Source organism: Carettochelys insculpta, chromosome 3 (genome assembly GCF_033958435.1).
Source record: "Carettochelys insculpta isolate YL-2023 chromosome 3, ASM3395843v1, whole genome shotgun sequence".
Taxonomy (NCBI): domain Eukaryota; kingdom Metazoa; phylum Chordata; order Testudines; family Carettochelyidae; genus Carettochelys; species Carettochelys insculpta.
This window is the reverse complement of record NC_134139.1, coordinates 197,302,786-197,315,420: the sequence shown is the minus strand read 5'-3', so window position 1 is coordinate 197,315,420 and position 12,635 is coordinate 197,302,786. Positions and strand designations below refer to the sequence as shown.

The following is a 12,635-nucleotide window of genomic DNA, read 5'->3' as shown; positions in this document are numbered from 1 at the left end:
TTGTACAACACAAACACAATAACATTTTACCATATTAAGCTCTCTCATGTTCTATGGTGTGATTCATATTCAGAGAAGCAGTACTTCTCTGGCCCAATTTTTTTTTTTTAACATGTGTGTGCTTTTTTTTTTTTTTTGAGTGTTAAAGTCAAACCCCAGGAAGGGCCAAGATAGTTCTCTTTCTAGCCAAAGAGAGAGAAACTCAGCAGTGGTACCACCTCTGTTAGGCAAGCCATAGAGCAATCCTGAGAGCTAACGTACATTGCTCTGGGCTTGTCTCCTGATTGGAAAACCAGGGTATGAATCTACAGTGCACTAGCATGCCACACAGTAATGTCCCATCTGGGCACTGTTGCAGCTGTCTCATCTTTAAGGTTCTATGTTTGTTTGTTTTTAATAAAGGACCATTCTTAAAAATGTTTTCTGTTTTGCACATTATATTTCTCCCACAGTTCCCAAGATCTTAAAACGCTTGTGTGATTTGGTTATATGAAACAGCAGAAATGTAGCATTTTAAACACTAACAAAATGATTTATTTGGTGATGAGCTTTCGTGGGACAGACCCACTTCATCAGATCATTCTCATTACCAGTACAGAGTGACATCTATAAGTACAGAGGTCCAAAAAAAAATTACAATAAAAACTGACAATTAACACAGTTAAGATTGCCTGCCTGCTCCCCACCAGCTTCAGTCCTATGTACTTGATTTGTCAGTTTTTATTGCAATTTTTTTATTGCAATGGGTTAATGTACCCCCCAGAAGACCTCTGTGTACCCCCAGCAGTACTTGTATACCTGATTGAGTTCCACACCTCTGAAGAACTGAATAACTCCAAGTAAAACTGCCAAATATGGCAGGCAGACTTAAGGGAATGGTGTATTAGTAAGTATTCCTGATACACACTCACCTGGAAACATGGATTTCTACAGGAAAACACAAGCACAGCTAAATGTCAAACTATCATACAAAGTTAGATATGTTCTATAATAAGTTTTAAAATCCTAATAGAGCCCCTCAACAAATAGAGGAAACCAGAGGAAAATTAAAAATACGAGTAGTAGATTAGAAGGAAATCAACCAATGTGGTACATTGTTACTAGGATCTGACAAATTTCTGTAACATTAAGCAGACTATTATAATATTTACTCAAAGGAAACACATTCAGCTTTGCAGGCTTTGAGACAGACAATATTTCCACAAAAAACACAACAGAAATAATACAAGTTGAAATCTCAAGTTTTTTTTTTATGAACCGGATCCTCAGTGCCTACTGTATTGGTAGAGAAGGACAAAATACAATCTAAGTTACCAAGATCTAAAACCTTGTAAGCCTGTGCAACAAAGTTTGTCAAAATCTTAAGTGAAAAAGACAGACTTAACTGTAGTCTTTGATTCCATTTTAAAGCAAAAGGTTCAAAGAGATAGTATCTAGATCACAGTAGAAAATGCTGTTTCTAGGACATTATTTTAAAAATATTGCCCTTATGCAGGCTACAGTATAAACAAAGTATTAAATAGAAGCTGGACTTGGGTAAATTAGGTTGTCATAGGATAACAGGGAAGATCCTTTCATGGACTGAGAACTGGTTAAAAGACAGGAAACAAAGAGTAGGAATAAATGGTAAATTTTCTCAACGGAGAAGGGTAATCAGTGGAGTTTCCCAATGGTCAGTCCTAGGACCAATCCTATTCAACTTATTCATAAATTATCTAGAGAAAGGGGTAAGTAGTGAGGTGGTAAAGTTTGAGGACAATAATAAACTGTTCAAAATAGTCAAGACGAAAGCAGACTGTAAAGAACTTCAAAAAGATCTCACCAAACTGAGTGATTGGGCAATAAAATGGCAAATGAAATTTAATGTGGATAAGTGTAAAGTAATGCACACTGGAAAAAATACCCCAAAGTATACATACAACATGTTGGGGGCTAATTTAGCTACAACTAATCAGGAAACAGATCCTGGGGGTTATTGTGGATAGTTCTCTGAAAATATCCATGCAATGTGCAGCGACAGTCAAAAAGCAAATAGGATATTAGGAATTACTGAAAAAGGAATAGAACATAAGAAACAACATTTTATTGGCCCTTTATAAAACTATGGTACGCCCACATTTTGAATACTGCGTAAAGATGTGGTCTCCTCACTTCAAAAAAAGATATTTTGGCATTAGAAAAGGTTCAGAAAAAGGCAACAAACATGATTAAGGATTTGGAACGAGTTCTATATGAGGAGAGGCTAAAGAGACTGACTTCTCAGTTTAGAAAAGAGGAGAGGAGGGGAGGATATGATAGAGGTATATAAAATCATGAGCTGTGTGGAGAGGATGAATAAAAAAAAGTTATTTACTTGTTCCTATATTATAAGAACTAAAGGACACCAAATACAATTGATGGGTAGCAAGTTTAAAACTAATAAAAGAAAGTTCTTTTTCACACAGCTCACAGTCAACCTGGAGAACTCCTTGCCAGAGGCTGTGAAGGCTAGGACTATAAGACAGTTCAAAGAAGAGCTTGATAAGTTCATGGAGGTCAGGTCCATAAAAGGCTATTAGCCAGGGGGTAGGAATGGTGTCCCTGGCCTCTGTTTGTCAGAGGCTGGAGATGGACGGCAGGAGACAAGTCACTTGATCATTGTCTTTGGTCCACCCTCTCTGGGGCACCTGGCACTGGCCACTGTAGATAGGCGGGATGCTGGGCTAGGTGGACCTTTGGTATGACCCTGTAATGGCCATTCTTATGCCTTCTAAACTATTATTCTGTATGACTGAAATCAGACAGTGAAAGTCAAAAAGTGAAAAACGTTAAGTCCCCTCTTCTTCAGAGTTTAAGGATCCTGCCAATATAAAGATCAATAGCCCAAAATATATTTCCAACCTACTCTGCATCATCTTACTTTCTATTGAACTGTTAGAGTATTTTCCAGAGCTGAGACATACATTTCAGCAATTTTAATGAGCAAAGATAGCCAAAAATGGACAATGGTATCTTTTTGGGGGAACAGGTTTACTTATTGGAACTCCATTACTGTACTAGCTTTCTAAGAAAGTAAAAATCTAGAAAAGAAATCAGTGGAAGAAAACGCTTCTAAACAGTCCAATAAGATTTCATATGGCACAGCTTCCCTTTAGGTACAGCTAACTCAGCAATGCATATATGTACGCCCTAATTTACATCCCCCACCCTACACACACAAGATATACTGACAATAGTAGGTAAAAGAGTTACACATAATTTGGAGTTGGGCTACCAGCCCAGTTCTCCATCTGCAGATTTAAAGAAGATATGCTCCAGCCTTCAGCTGAAATTTTCTTTAAACTGCCTGATAAATCAGGAATGCCATGATCCACAGGGAAAGAAGAGCTCATTAGCCTGAGTTCTCCCCCCACCCGCAGATCAATGAGTCCTGAACCCATATAAAAGGGGTGAAACGGCAGTGCTGGCAGGTCAAGCTCTCTAATGGATAGGTTGCCTTTTTCCAAATCAAGATATGAAGCCTGGCCCAGTGTAATAGGCCACTAATCAAGTAGAAAAGAGCCTTAGGTCAGGAAATCTTCTTGATTATGCAATGTCTTAAAGATCGAGTGAATGGCTATATAAATATCCCATCTTACTTTTAGAAGTTCTGAGCTACAAAACCTTCTAATACTGTATCACAACTTACAACTCTGATTACTCAGGTTTGTACAATTCCAGTTGCATTTTAAAATAATAAATCATTTTTCCTTATAACAATTTTGCTCGCCACTAAGACTAAAATGTAATCAGTTCCAACTGGTCCACACATGTTAATTCTATAATAAATAGCATTATCTCAACAGTAAATAAATCTTTCCGCATTAGCATCAAAAACCATATAAATGAAATTATAATGAAAAGCTACTTTAAAATAATTTTCTGTCAACAGTATCTTATTTGATGCCAAATTTAGAAATTCAGGTTTCAACTTATTTTCATATATGATTCATAAAATATCTCTCTTATTTAACAGGATTTTTTCTTCCTATTATTAGTTCAACAAAAATGGGTAATCTTGTATTTACCTAGCTGTTTATATTTTTAAAACACATGGGACAGCCATCATATGTATCTGTTCTTCTTATGCCCTACTTTCTTACAGCATGACAAGAAACACACATTCAAAATTCAAACAGTTCAAGCTGTTTGGATAGATTACTTACATCATACTTTGCAGTTCAGGAGTAAAGCTTGTTGATTTCCCTGCCCCTCTTCCACTGCTCGAAGAGGCAACATTTGACATCGGGCTAGCAGCAATATTGCTCATCTGAGTAAACAAAAAGGAACAAAAGAGCTTGCAAATGTATTTAATTTAATAAACAGAAGATCTCCAAAATGGCAGAAATTATAAACCACTTCACAAAGTACATGTGGTTTAAAATATCCAGCCTAATATATACTATGTTTCATACTGAAGTTAACAATGTATTTTATGCAGTGCTACCAGTAGGTTATTTGCTGAACTATTATAGGACAAATTGAGAAAACCACACTGTTCATTTTAGTAATGAGAGACATAAGAGGAATCAGTCATAATTGTAATGGTTTTACCTTGGTGACTGCTACATATGCTTGCTTAACATTACAGATTCAAGAGGAAAAAAGCAATTCAGACAAAACATGAATGAAAATCCAACACATAAAAAAGTCTTTTAGATGTAGAATAGAAGCCTGCTTGAGTTCTCACCTGTATTATCCACAAACCTTAAAATGTGGTCAGGAACCACTTCAACTAGCTGTCACTGAAAGTATGTGTTGGGTTTGAATTTGTGTTCACCCTTCTTCACTGGCTTTATTTGAAAAAGAAAGAAAAGAAAGAAAAAGAAAGAAAGAAAGAAAAATCATGGAGCCATTTGTGGGTACTCAAAGAATTCATAAAGCATCAATGCAAGATTATCTGAATCTCTGTTCAAGAGCTCACATTATTACAAGCCATGTATGTGGCTTTCATAGGCCCCGTCTTGCAGTAGAAGCACATAGCCTTCAGCTCACGCAGCAACTAAATCCCAAGGGGATCATATTCATGCAGGGTTTGTCTACATACAGACAAAATTAATAAAATATAGCTATGAAGTTAATGCACACAATAAGTTAAAATGCATTAAACCTAACTTTCATTACAAAGGAAAGCATCCTTATTTACTGTAGATTAATACTCCTTACAGTACTGAAACCAAATATCGAACCTTAAAAAAAATCAAAAGGAAATGTGAAAGACCTCAGAGATCTTTAAATGTTATTTACCCACTTAACTGTTTCACCTTTATGCGTAGCCCAGTAACTGTAAAAAGTAGTGATACATGATGACCCAAAAATTATTTTAAAATGTTAATTTCTGTAAATGTAAAGCAATATATTCCAAGGTGAAACAGGCACACAGTTCTACTCCAAACAGATCATGGATGCTAATTCAGTTCATGTGCTTTTCCCTGCTAATAACATGCAAATCAAAATATATTTAAATCATATCAATCTATAATCAATTTACTGAAAACAAATGAAAGAAGTATCAGACAGTGACCATGTCTACACCAGCACCCCTCTTTCAAAAGGAGGATGGCTAATGAGACCCATTGGTATATGCTAAAGACTGGCCTTTGAAAGTGCTGCTTGTTGTCATGCGTGGCTTGTCTACATAGGGTCCTGTTCGAAAGGACCCCACAGATGTCAAAATCCCCTTATTCCTATAACCAAATAGGAATAAGGGTATTTCCACGTCTGTGGGGTCCTTTTGAAAAGGGCCCCACGTAGACGAGCTGCGCGTGATCGAAAGCGGCACTTCCAAAGTGCTGCGGCCACCATTATGCTAATTATCAGAGAGGTGGCCGTGTTAGTCTGGATCTGCAAAAGCAACGAGGGGTCCTGTGGCACCTTATAGACTAACAGAAATGTATGAGCATAAGCTTTTGTGGGCAAAGACCCACTTTGCCAGATGCAGGTCATTAGCATATCCTCATTAGCATATCCCGATGTAGCTCTTTCAAAAGGGGGGTGCTGGTGTAGACATAGCCAGTGTGTAAAAATGATATTTCATGAAGACCACCAAATAATAAAATGAATTTGATAAACTAAATTAATATGGGTTGAACCGCTCTAATCCAGACATCTCTCATCCAGCAAATTCCATAATCCAGCATGATTTTAGTTAGCCAGATGCCCACTTATCATGGGTGTGGTCAAGTTTCCCATGGTCCTATAAAGTTAGTTTACAGCCACCAGTCCTGGCTCTGTGTTATGTACTGTTTTTTAGCTGTAATGTGCGCATAAATATCTTCGAACAGCCCAGTAAGCAGTGGAAGTGTTGGTAATCCTGCTAGACAATATTGACCTCGCATGGTCGAGAAAATTCTCTCATCCGGCACCAGTCAGGTCCTGAGGGTGCCAGACGAGAGGTTCAACCTGTTTAAGTAAAAATAAACACACAAGTTTGTATTTTAAACATTACTCCTGAGAAACACTACAAAGAGCTAAATCTTATCCAAGTACATTTCCATATATGAAAAGAAAGAAAATCAAATACCCTTGCGTGTCTTGTTGTTACCTCCAAACAATGCTTAGCAAAATCAATGCTTCACAAGTACCATGGTTGTCTTCTGATAAGCAGAAGAGCTGGTATATTTTTTTCCCATCTGGTATGCTACGAGCTGGTAAACCTGAACTTATCCAATATCTGCTGATTTCTTACGCTGTTTTAGTAGTAGTTGTGATAATAAAGACGTTAATATTTATTTTCAGTCAGACAATTCCAACTCATAATTTCACCTTTAACCTACACTTTTAAAAAAATGCTTACCAATAAAACGTGCAGACCAAGTTTTCTCTCCAACACTAACTCTCTATATGGTAATTGCAATGTACTTTAATTTGCATTTTTTAAAGATTTTTAGTCTTCTGACTACAGCATGTAAAGTATTTTAAATTAGTAATGTTATAATTATAGTTACTTTTAAAAGGTTAAGGATACACTGAATAGAAAGAGAAAGAGATAGAGAAACTTCTAAAATACCATCAGCACATTGTTTTATACAAATGATTTCACACACACTACAGGAACACTAGCGAGTTTGCTGACAAAACCCCAGTTTTGTCAACAAAACTCATGGAGCATGCAGACACAAAATGCGCTTTTGCAGACAGTTTGTCAACAAAACTAAACACTTTCTCCAGCAGAGCTCTGCCTCTCAGTCATGAGACAATACTGCTGTCGGCAGAATGCTATGTAGACACTCTGGAGGCCTTCTCACTACAGACAGGACATCATAACAATGGGCAGTCACGTCTACTGTGCTTCCTGGTGCCTGTTTTGTTGAGAGAGCAGCCAGGCACTCCGGCTGCTCTGTCAAAAGAGCGGAACACTCTTCCAAGCCGCTTTTAGCGCGTGGCCATACTCTGTCGACAGAAGCTTTGTCAGAAAATGACTTCTGTTGACAGACCTCTGTAGTGTAATTGTAGCCATACAGTTTAAGACACTTCCACTTGTTCTTCCGATTATAATTTAGGTTCCTACACTACCAACGCAAGAGAATGTGTAATTTTACTCACATATTTAGTCCCACTGAAGTCTGACTTTAGTCATATGAGTAGGCATGTATTTTTAAGTGTTCACAGGACTGGGGTCTTGGTCAGCAGTTACATTAGTCTCATAAACCTAAACAGTAAAATTATTGAGTTTTAAGAAAGGCAATAAACTTGTCTGTCAATGTAAAAGAAGATTACGTGCTACTCCTATCACAGTGCTTCTAAATATTGGAGGTGCTATTGTACCAAACACTCACACGCTTGGAAATTTATATCAAGAGTATATTTAGTCTTATGTTTGTTAAAACACATTTTGCTTATTACACTGTTTTATTATTTATATAAAAGTTAACATCTAATTTTAACAACTGAAAATGTGTATGCCCTCTAACAGTAATGTCAAAATTCTTCAGTCAAAAGGTCATAGAGAAGTAGAAATAGAATTCAGCAAAGCTGTACAAGACATCAACACTAGTTTTTGGCTGCAATGGGGTCAGCAACCTTACCAAAGTGGAGTACCAAAATTTGACCTTCTGACCCATATGTATGGACCAAGTGCTAGTGATATTCACTAATAGTCCCACTTAGCTACATTAATAAATAAATAAAGATACAGAGTTTTACTGTTTCGGTGGTGATTGGTAGCAGTAGTTGGTCTTTTGTTAATCCACAGGTGGCACGTCTTTGAGCGAGTTCTTGGCTGCATCAGAAGCAGGGGCGGGGCTAAGCTCCCACCTCGCGTGCCAATGAATGTTGGCTCATGTGCCGGGGGTTGCTCACCCCTGGGCTAGAATTTCTTGCCCTTAAATATTTTAAAGAATATATTACTGGAATGAATAATTAATAAGACAAGGCTCCAATCCTGCAAACAAACATGCTTCATTTTAAGCATGCATAGTCCCATTAATTTCATTGGAACCACTTGTGTGAGTAAAGTTATACATGTGTTTATAGGACTGTGATTGTAACATTATTTGGGCTTGTCAGGAAACTTAAGCACATAGTACATAGTATTACTTCCCTCCTACTCACTCAGGCCTGTCTATATTACTGCAAACTATCAACCTAAGTTATGCAACTCCAGCTCTGTGAATAACATAGCTGAAGTTGACATATTTCTGTCTTCTGACCATTCTATCTTTACAGCAGTAAATCGACAGCTGACACTCTCCTGCCATCTCCACTTACTCTTCTCATTTTGATGGGGTACTGGAGTCAATAAGAGCACTAAGGGATCAATTTATCATGTTTGTAATAGAGGCAATAAATCAACCCCTGCTGGATCAATCACTACCCATTGATCCACCCCATAGTGAAGACATGTCCTAAAGATGGCCTATTAAGTCAACAGTTAATAATTTATTAGGTGAGCTTTCGTGGGAGAGATCCACTTCTTCAGACCATAGCCAGACCAGAACAGACTCAATATTTAAGGCACAGAGAACCAAAAACAGTAAGCAAGGAGGACAAATCAGAAAAAGATAATCAAGGTGAGCAAATCAGAGAGTGGAGGGCTGGGGGGGGAAGTCAAGAATTAGATTGAGCCAAGTATGCAGACGAGCCCCTATAGTGACTCAGAAAGTTCCCATCACAATTTAAACCATGTGTTAATGTGCCAAATTTGAATATAAAAGCCAGCTCGGCTGCTTCCCTTTTCAGAACGGTGCGATAATTCTTCTTCAGTAACACACATACCTTTAGGTCATTGACAGAATGCCCCATTCCATTAAAATGTTGACTAACTGGTTTGTGGATCTGGAGTGTTTTGATGTCTGTCTTATGCTCATTGACCCTTTGTCTAAGGGAGTTAGAAGTCTGTCCAATATACAAAGCATCTGGGCATTGTTGGCACATGATGGCATATATGATTGAAGAATTTTGACATTCTGTCAATGACCTAAAGGTATGTGTGTTACTGAAGAATGATCATCGCACCGTTCTGGAAAAGGAAGCAGCCGAGATGGCTTTTATATTCAAATTCGGCACATTAACACATGGTTTAAATCGTGATGGGAACTTTCTGAGTCACTATACGGGCTCGTCTGCATACTTGGCTCAATCTAATTCCTGACCTTCCCCCCCACCCCTCCACTCTCTGATTTGCTCACCTTGATTATCCTTTTCTGATTTGTTCTCCTCGCTTACTGTTTTTGGTTCTCTGTGCCTTAAATATTGAGTCTGTTCTGGTCTGGCTATGGTCTGAAGAAGTGGGTCTGTCCCACGAAAGCTCACCTAATAAACTATTTTGCTAGTCTTTAAAGTGCTACTTGACTGCTTTTTGTTTTGATAGTGTATAGACTAGCATGGCTTCCTCTCTGTTACAGTTAATAATTGTTACTGAGAAAGGTATACACTGCCACATGGCATAATATTTACTGCTTTACTTAAAGCTCCAAAACCTGGAGACAAGTGATCATGTGGTAATTTCACCTGAAAAAAAAAAAAAAGCTAGCCCTTAGGGCTGCAAAGAAAATTTTGAAAGTGACACTCACACACATCCTAATATTCAGAAACTAAAAAGCAAATAAGCAATAAAGAATCAAATAAAAGTTACATCTCATGAGTTTTGAGCTAATGAGTTTTGAACATCTGAGGCTGGCTACCATGCCTTGCATACAAGAAAACCTACTGAATTTAGTGGGACTCTTTCAAAAATAATTATGCACGTAGGCCACAATCCTGCAAATGTTTCCACCAAGAAGTGGAACCGTCAGGGTGCCATTTATTCTTATGTTTTATGTCAGCACAATTACTTGCTAAAGTTCTAGTCCTGCAAACACTGACACATGAGCAACCCCATTAAATACAGCGGGACTACCTACCTGCATAAATCTTTTCAGAAACAGGGACGAGGAGCACACCAGTTCTACCCATCCATTAAACCACTGTCTTCCTACTAAAATCAAATTATTTAACTTTCAAATCACGCAGGTGTACAGCATTTTCTTGACATGATGAACCAACAGCTCATCAGGCCCTGTCATAGCCTTTCAAATAATTACTTCCCCAGCCCACACTTTGTTTGATGGTTTAAATAATTAACTTCTTTACACATCAAAGCCCCATCACCCACATGTTCCATTTCCTTTCTTCCGGACATTAAAAACAAAGTCAAAAGCAGAAGCACTCTCAAATCAATTTTCTCCAATAAATACAGCTAACATGGAATTGAAAACCTACTGTAATCTTCAATGGGTCAATGTACTACAGTTGTTTTAGCTTTGAATTGAATTACAGCTGTTTGCCATATTCCACAAAGTGAAATCAGATGTTCAGATCAGGTCAAAGATTATTTCAACATGCCATAGTTTAATCATGAACTCTAGCAAGGAGAACATAACTTTTGATTAAAGTTATTTAAAATGAGTAATTATAAGGCCCTATCTAAATCTATGTCATACTTGCAAATTATTTTCTCTTAAAAAAAAATTGGCAATCTTATAAGGAAAGAAGACAGATTTAAGAAATAATGTTACTCTATGAGAACACAGACAAAAAAATACCAATCCTGATCTTTCAACACCTTTGACATAAATTAAATAAACAATTACATAAGAAACCAGGAAAGCGATTACCTTATGCCCACAAACAACCTACAGTGGACAAATCCTAAACCTCATGGGCTTAGGTTCAGGCCAATAATTCTCATTAAGGTAAAATATGCTGGCAACCATAATCTGTTCATACAGTGTACATTCTTCATGTGTAATTCCCAAGTGATATGGTCACACCCATAACAGACTAATCTTCAAGGCATAGCACACAATCCCTCTGTTTACTCATGCTTTCTTAAAGACACATAAGAGGTGGTGGTATGCACTACTTCATAAGCTTTTACAAATAGATGCTAGGAACAGTGACGCAATTCCAACATATTTGGACTATTTCAGAGCTAGGACGGAAAGGGATTATGTTCCAAAGTCAGGAACTCCTCACAGAGGACATGATCAGCATCTCCCTATATTTTACAGTGAGATTTTCAAGTGCCTCCATCAACCACTCCTCACATAGAATCCTAGAATACTAGGAGTGGAAGGGACCTCGAAAGGCCATCAAGTCCAGCCCCCTGCGCTAATGGCAGGACTAAGTACTGTCTAAACCATCCCTGATAGACATCTATCTAACCTGTTCTTAAATATCTCCAGAGATGGAGATTCCACAACCTCCCTTGGCAATTTATTCCACTGTTTGACCACCCCGACAGTTAGGAACTTTTTCCTAATGTCCAACCTAAGCCTCCCTTGCTGCAGTTTAAGTCCATTGCCTCTTGTTCTCTCCTCAGAGGCCAAAAAGAACAAGTTTTCTCCCTCCTCCTTATGACACCCTTTTTAGATACCTGAAGACCGCTATCATGTCACCCCTCAATCTTCTCTTTTCCAAACTAAACAAGCCCAATTCTTTCAGCCTTTCTTCATAGGTCACATTCTCTATACCTTTAATCATTCTTGTCACTCTTTTCTGGACCCTCTCTAATTTATCCACATCTTTCTTGAACTGCGGTGCCCAGAACTGGACACAATACTCCAGCTGAGGCCCAACCAGTGCAGAGTAGAGAGGAAGAATGACTTCTCATGTCTTGTTCACAGCACACCTGTTAATGAATCCCAGAATCATGTTTGCTTTTTTTGCAACAGCATCACACTGTTGACTCATATTTAGCTTGTGGTCCACCATAACCCCTAGATCCCTTTCTGCTGTAGTCATTCCTAAATAGACTCTCGACATTCCGTATGTGTGAAACCGATTGTTCCTTCCTAAGTGGAGCACTTTGCATTTGTCCTTATTAAACTTCATCCTGTTTACCTCAGACCATTTCTCCAATTTATCCAGATCATTTTGAATTATGACCCTATCCTCCAAAGCAGTTGCAACCCCTCCCAGCTTGGTATCATCTGCAAACATAATAAGCGTACTTTCTATGCCAATATCTAAATTGTTGATGAAGATATTGAACAGAACTGGTCCTAACACAGACCCCTGCAGAACCCCACTTGTTATAATTTTCCAGCAGGATTGAGAACCATTAAGAACTACTCTCTGAGTATGGCTATCCAGCCAGTTATGCACCCACCTTACATTAGCTCATCTAAGTTGTA

The 12,635-nt window shown here is 38.0% G+C and overlaps 2 protein-coding genes across 7 annotated transcripts in view; one reads left to right on the top strand and one right to left on the bottom strand.

The window, feature by feature from the left end:
- The window catches only part of RUNX2 (RUNX family transcription factor 2), a 217,227-nt gene that overhangs the window by 48,819 nt on the left and 155,773 nt on the right, over positions 1-12,635 (top strand). The window lies entirely within an intron of this gene.
- Positions 1-12,635, bottom strand: part of SUPT3H (SPT3 homolog, SAGA and STAGA complex component) — a 485,878-nt gene that overhangs the window by 466,528 nt on the left and 6,715 nt on the right. Inside the window, exons 2-3 of one of the 6 annotated variants that reach the window (XM_074991369.1) lie at positions 4,709-4,811; positions 4,185-4,288 (exon numbers count right to left, since the gene is read on the bottom strand). The exons of 1 other annotated variant lie outside the window; for it this stretch is intronic. In XM_074991369.1, coding sequence (XP_074847470.1) covers positions 4,185-4,288 — 104 coding nt within the window. In that variant the 5' untranslated portion in view covers positions 4,709-4,811. Of the gene's footprint in view, positions 1-4,184; positions 4,292-4,708; positions 4,812-12,635 lie in introns of those variants that run through there. 4 more of the 6 variants (XM_074991373.1, XM_074991371.1, XM_074991372.1 and 1 more) reach the window with 4 other exon arrangements.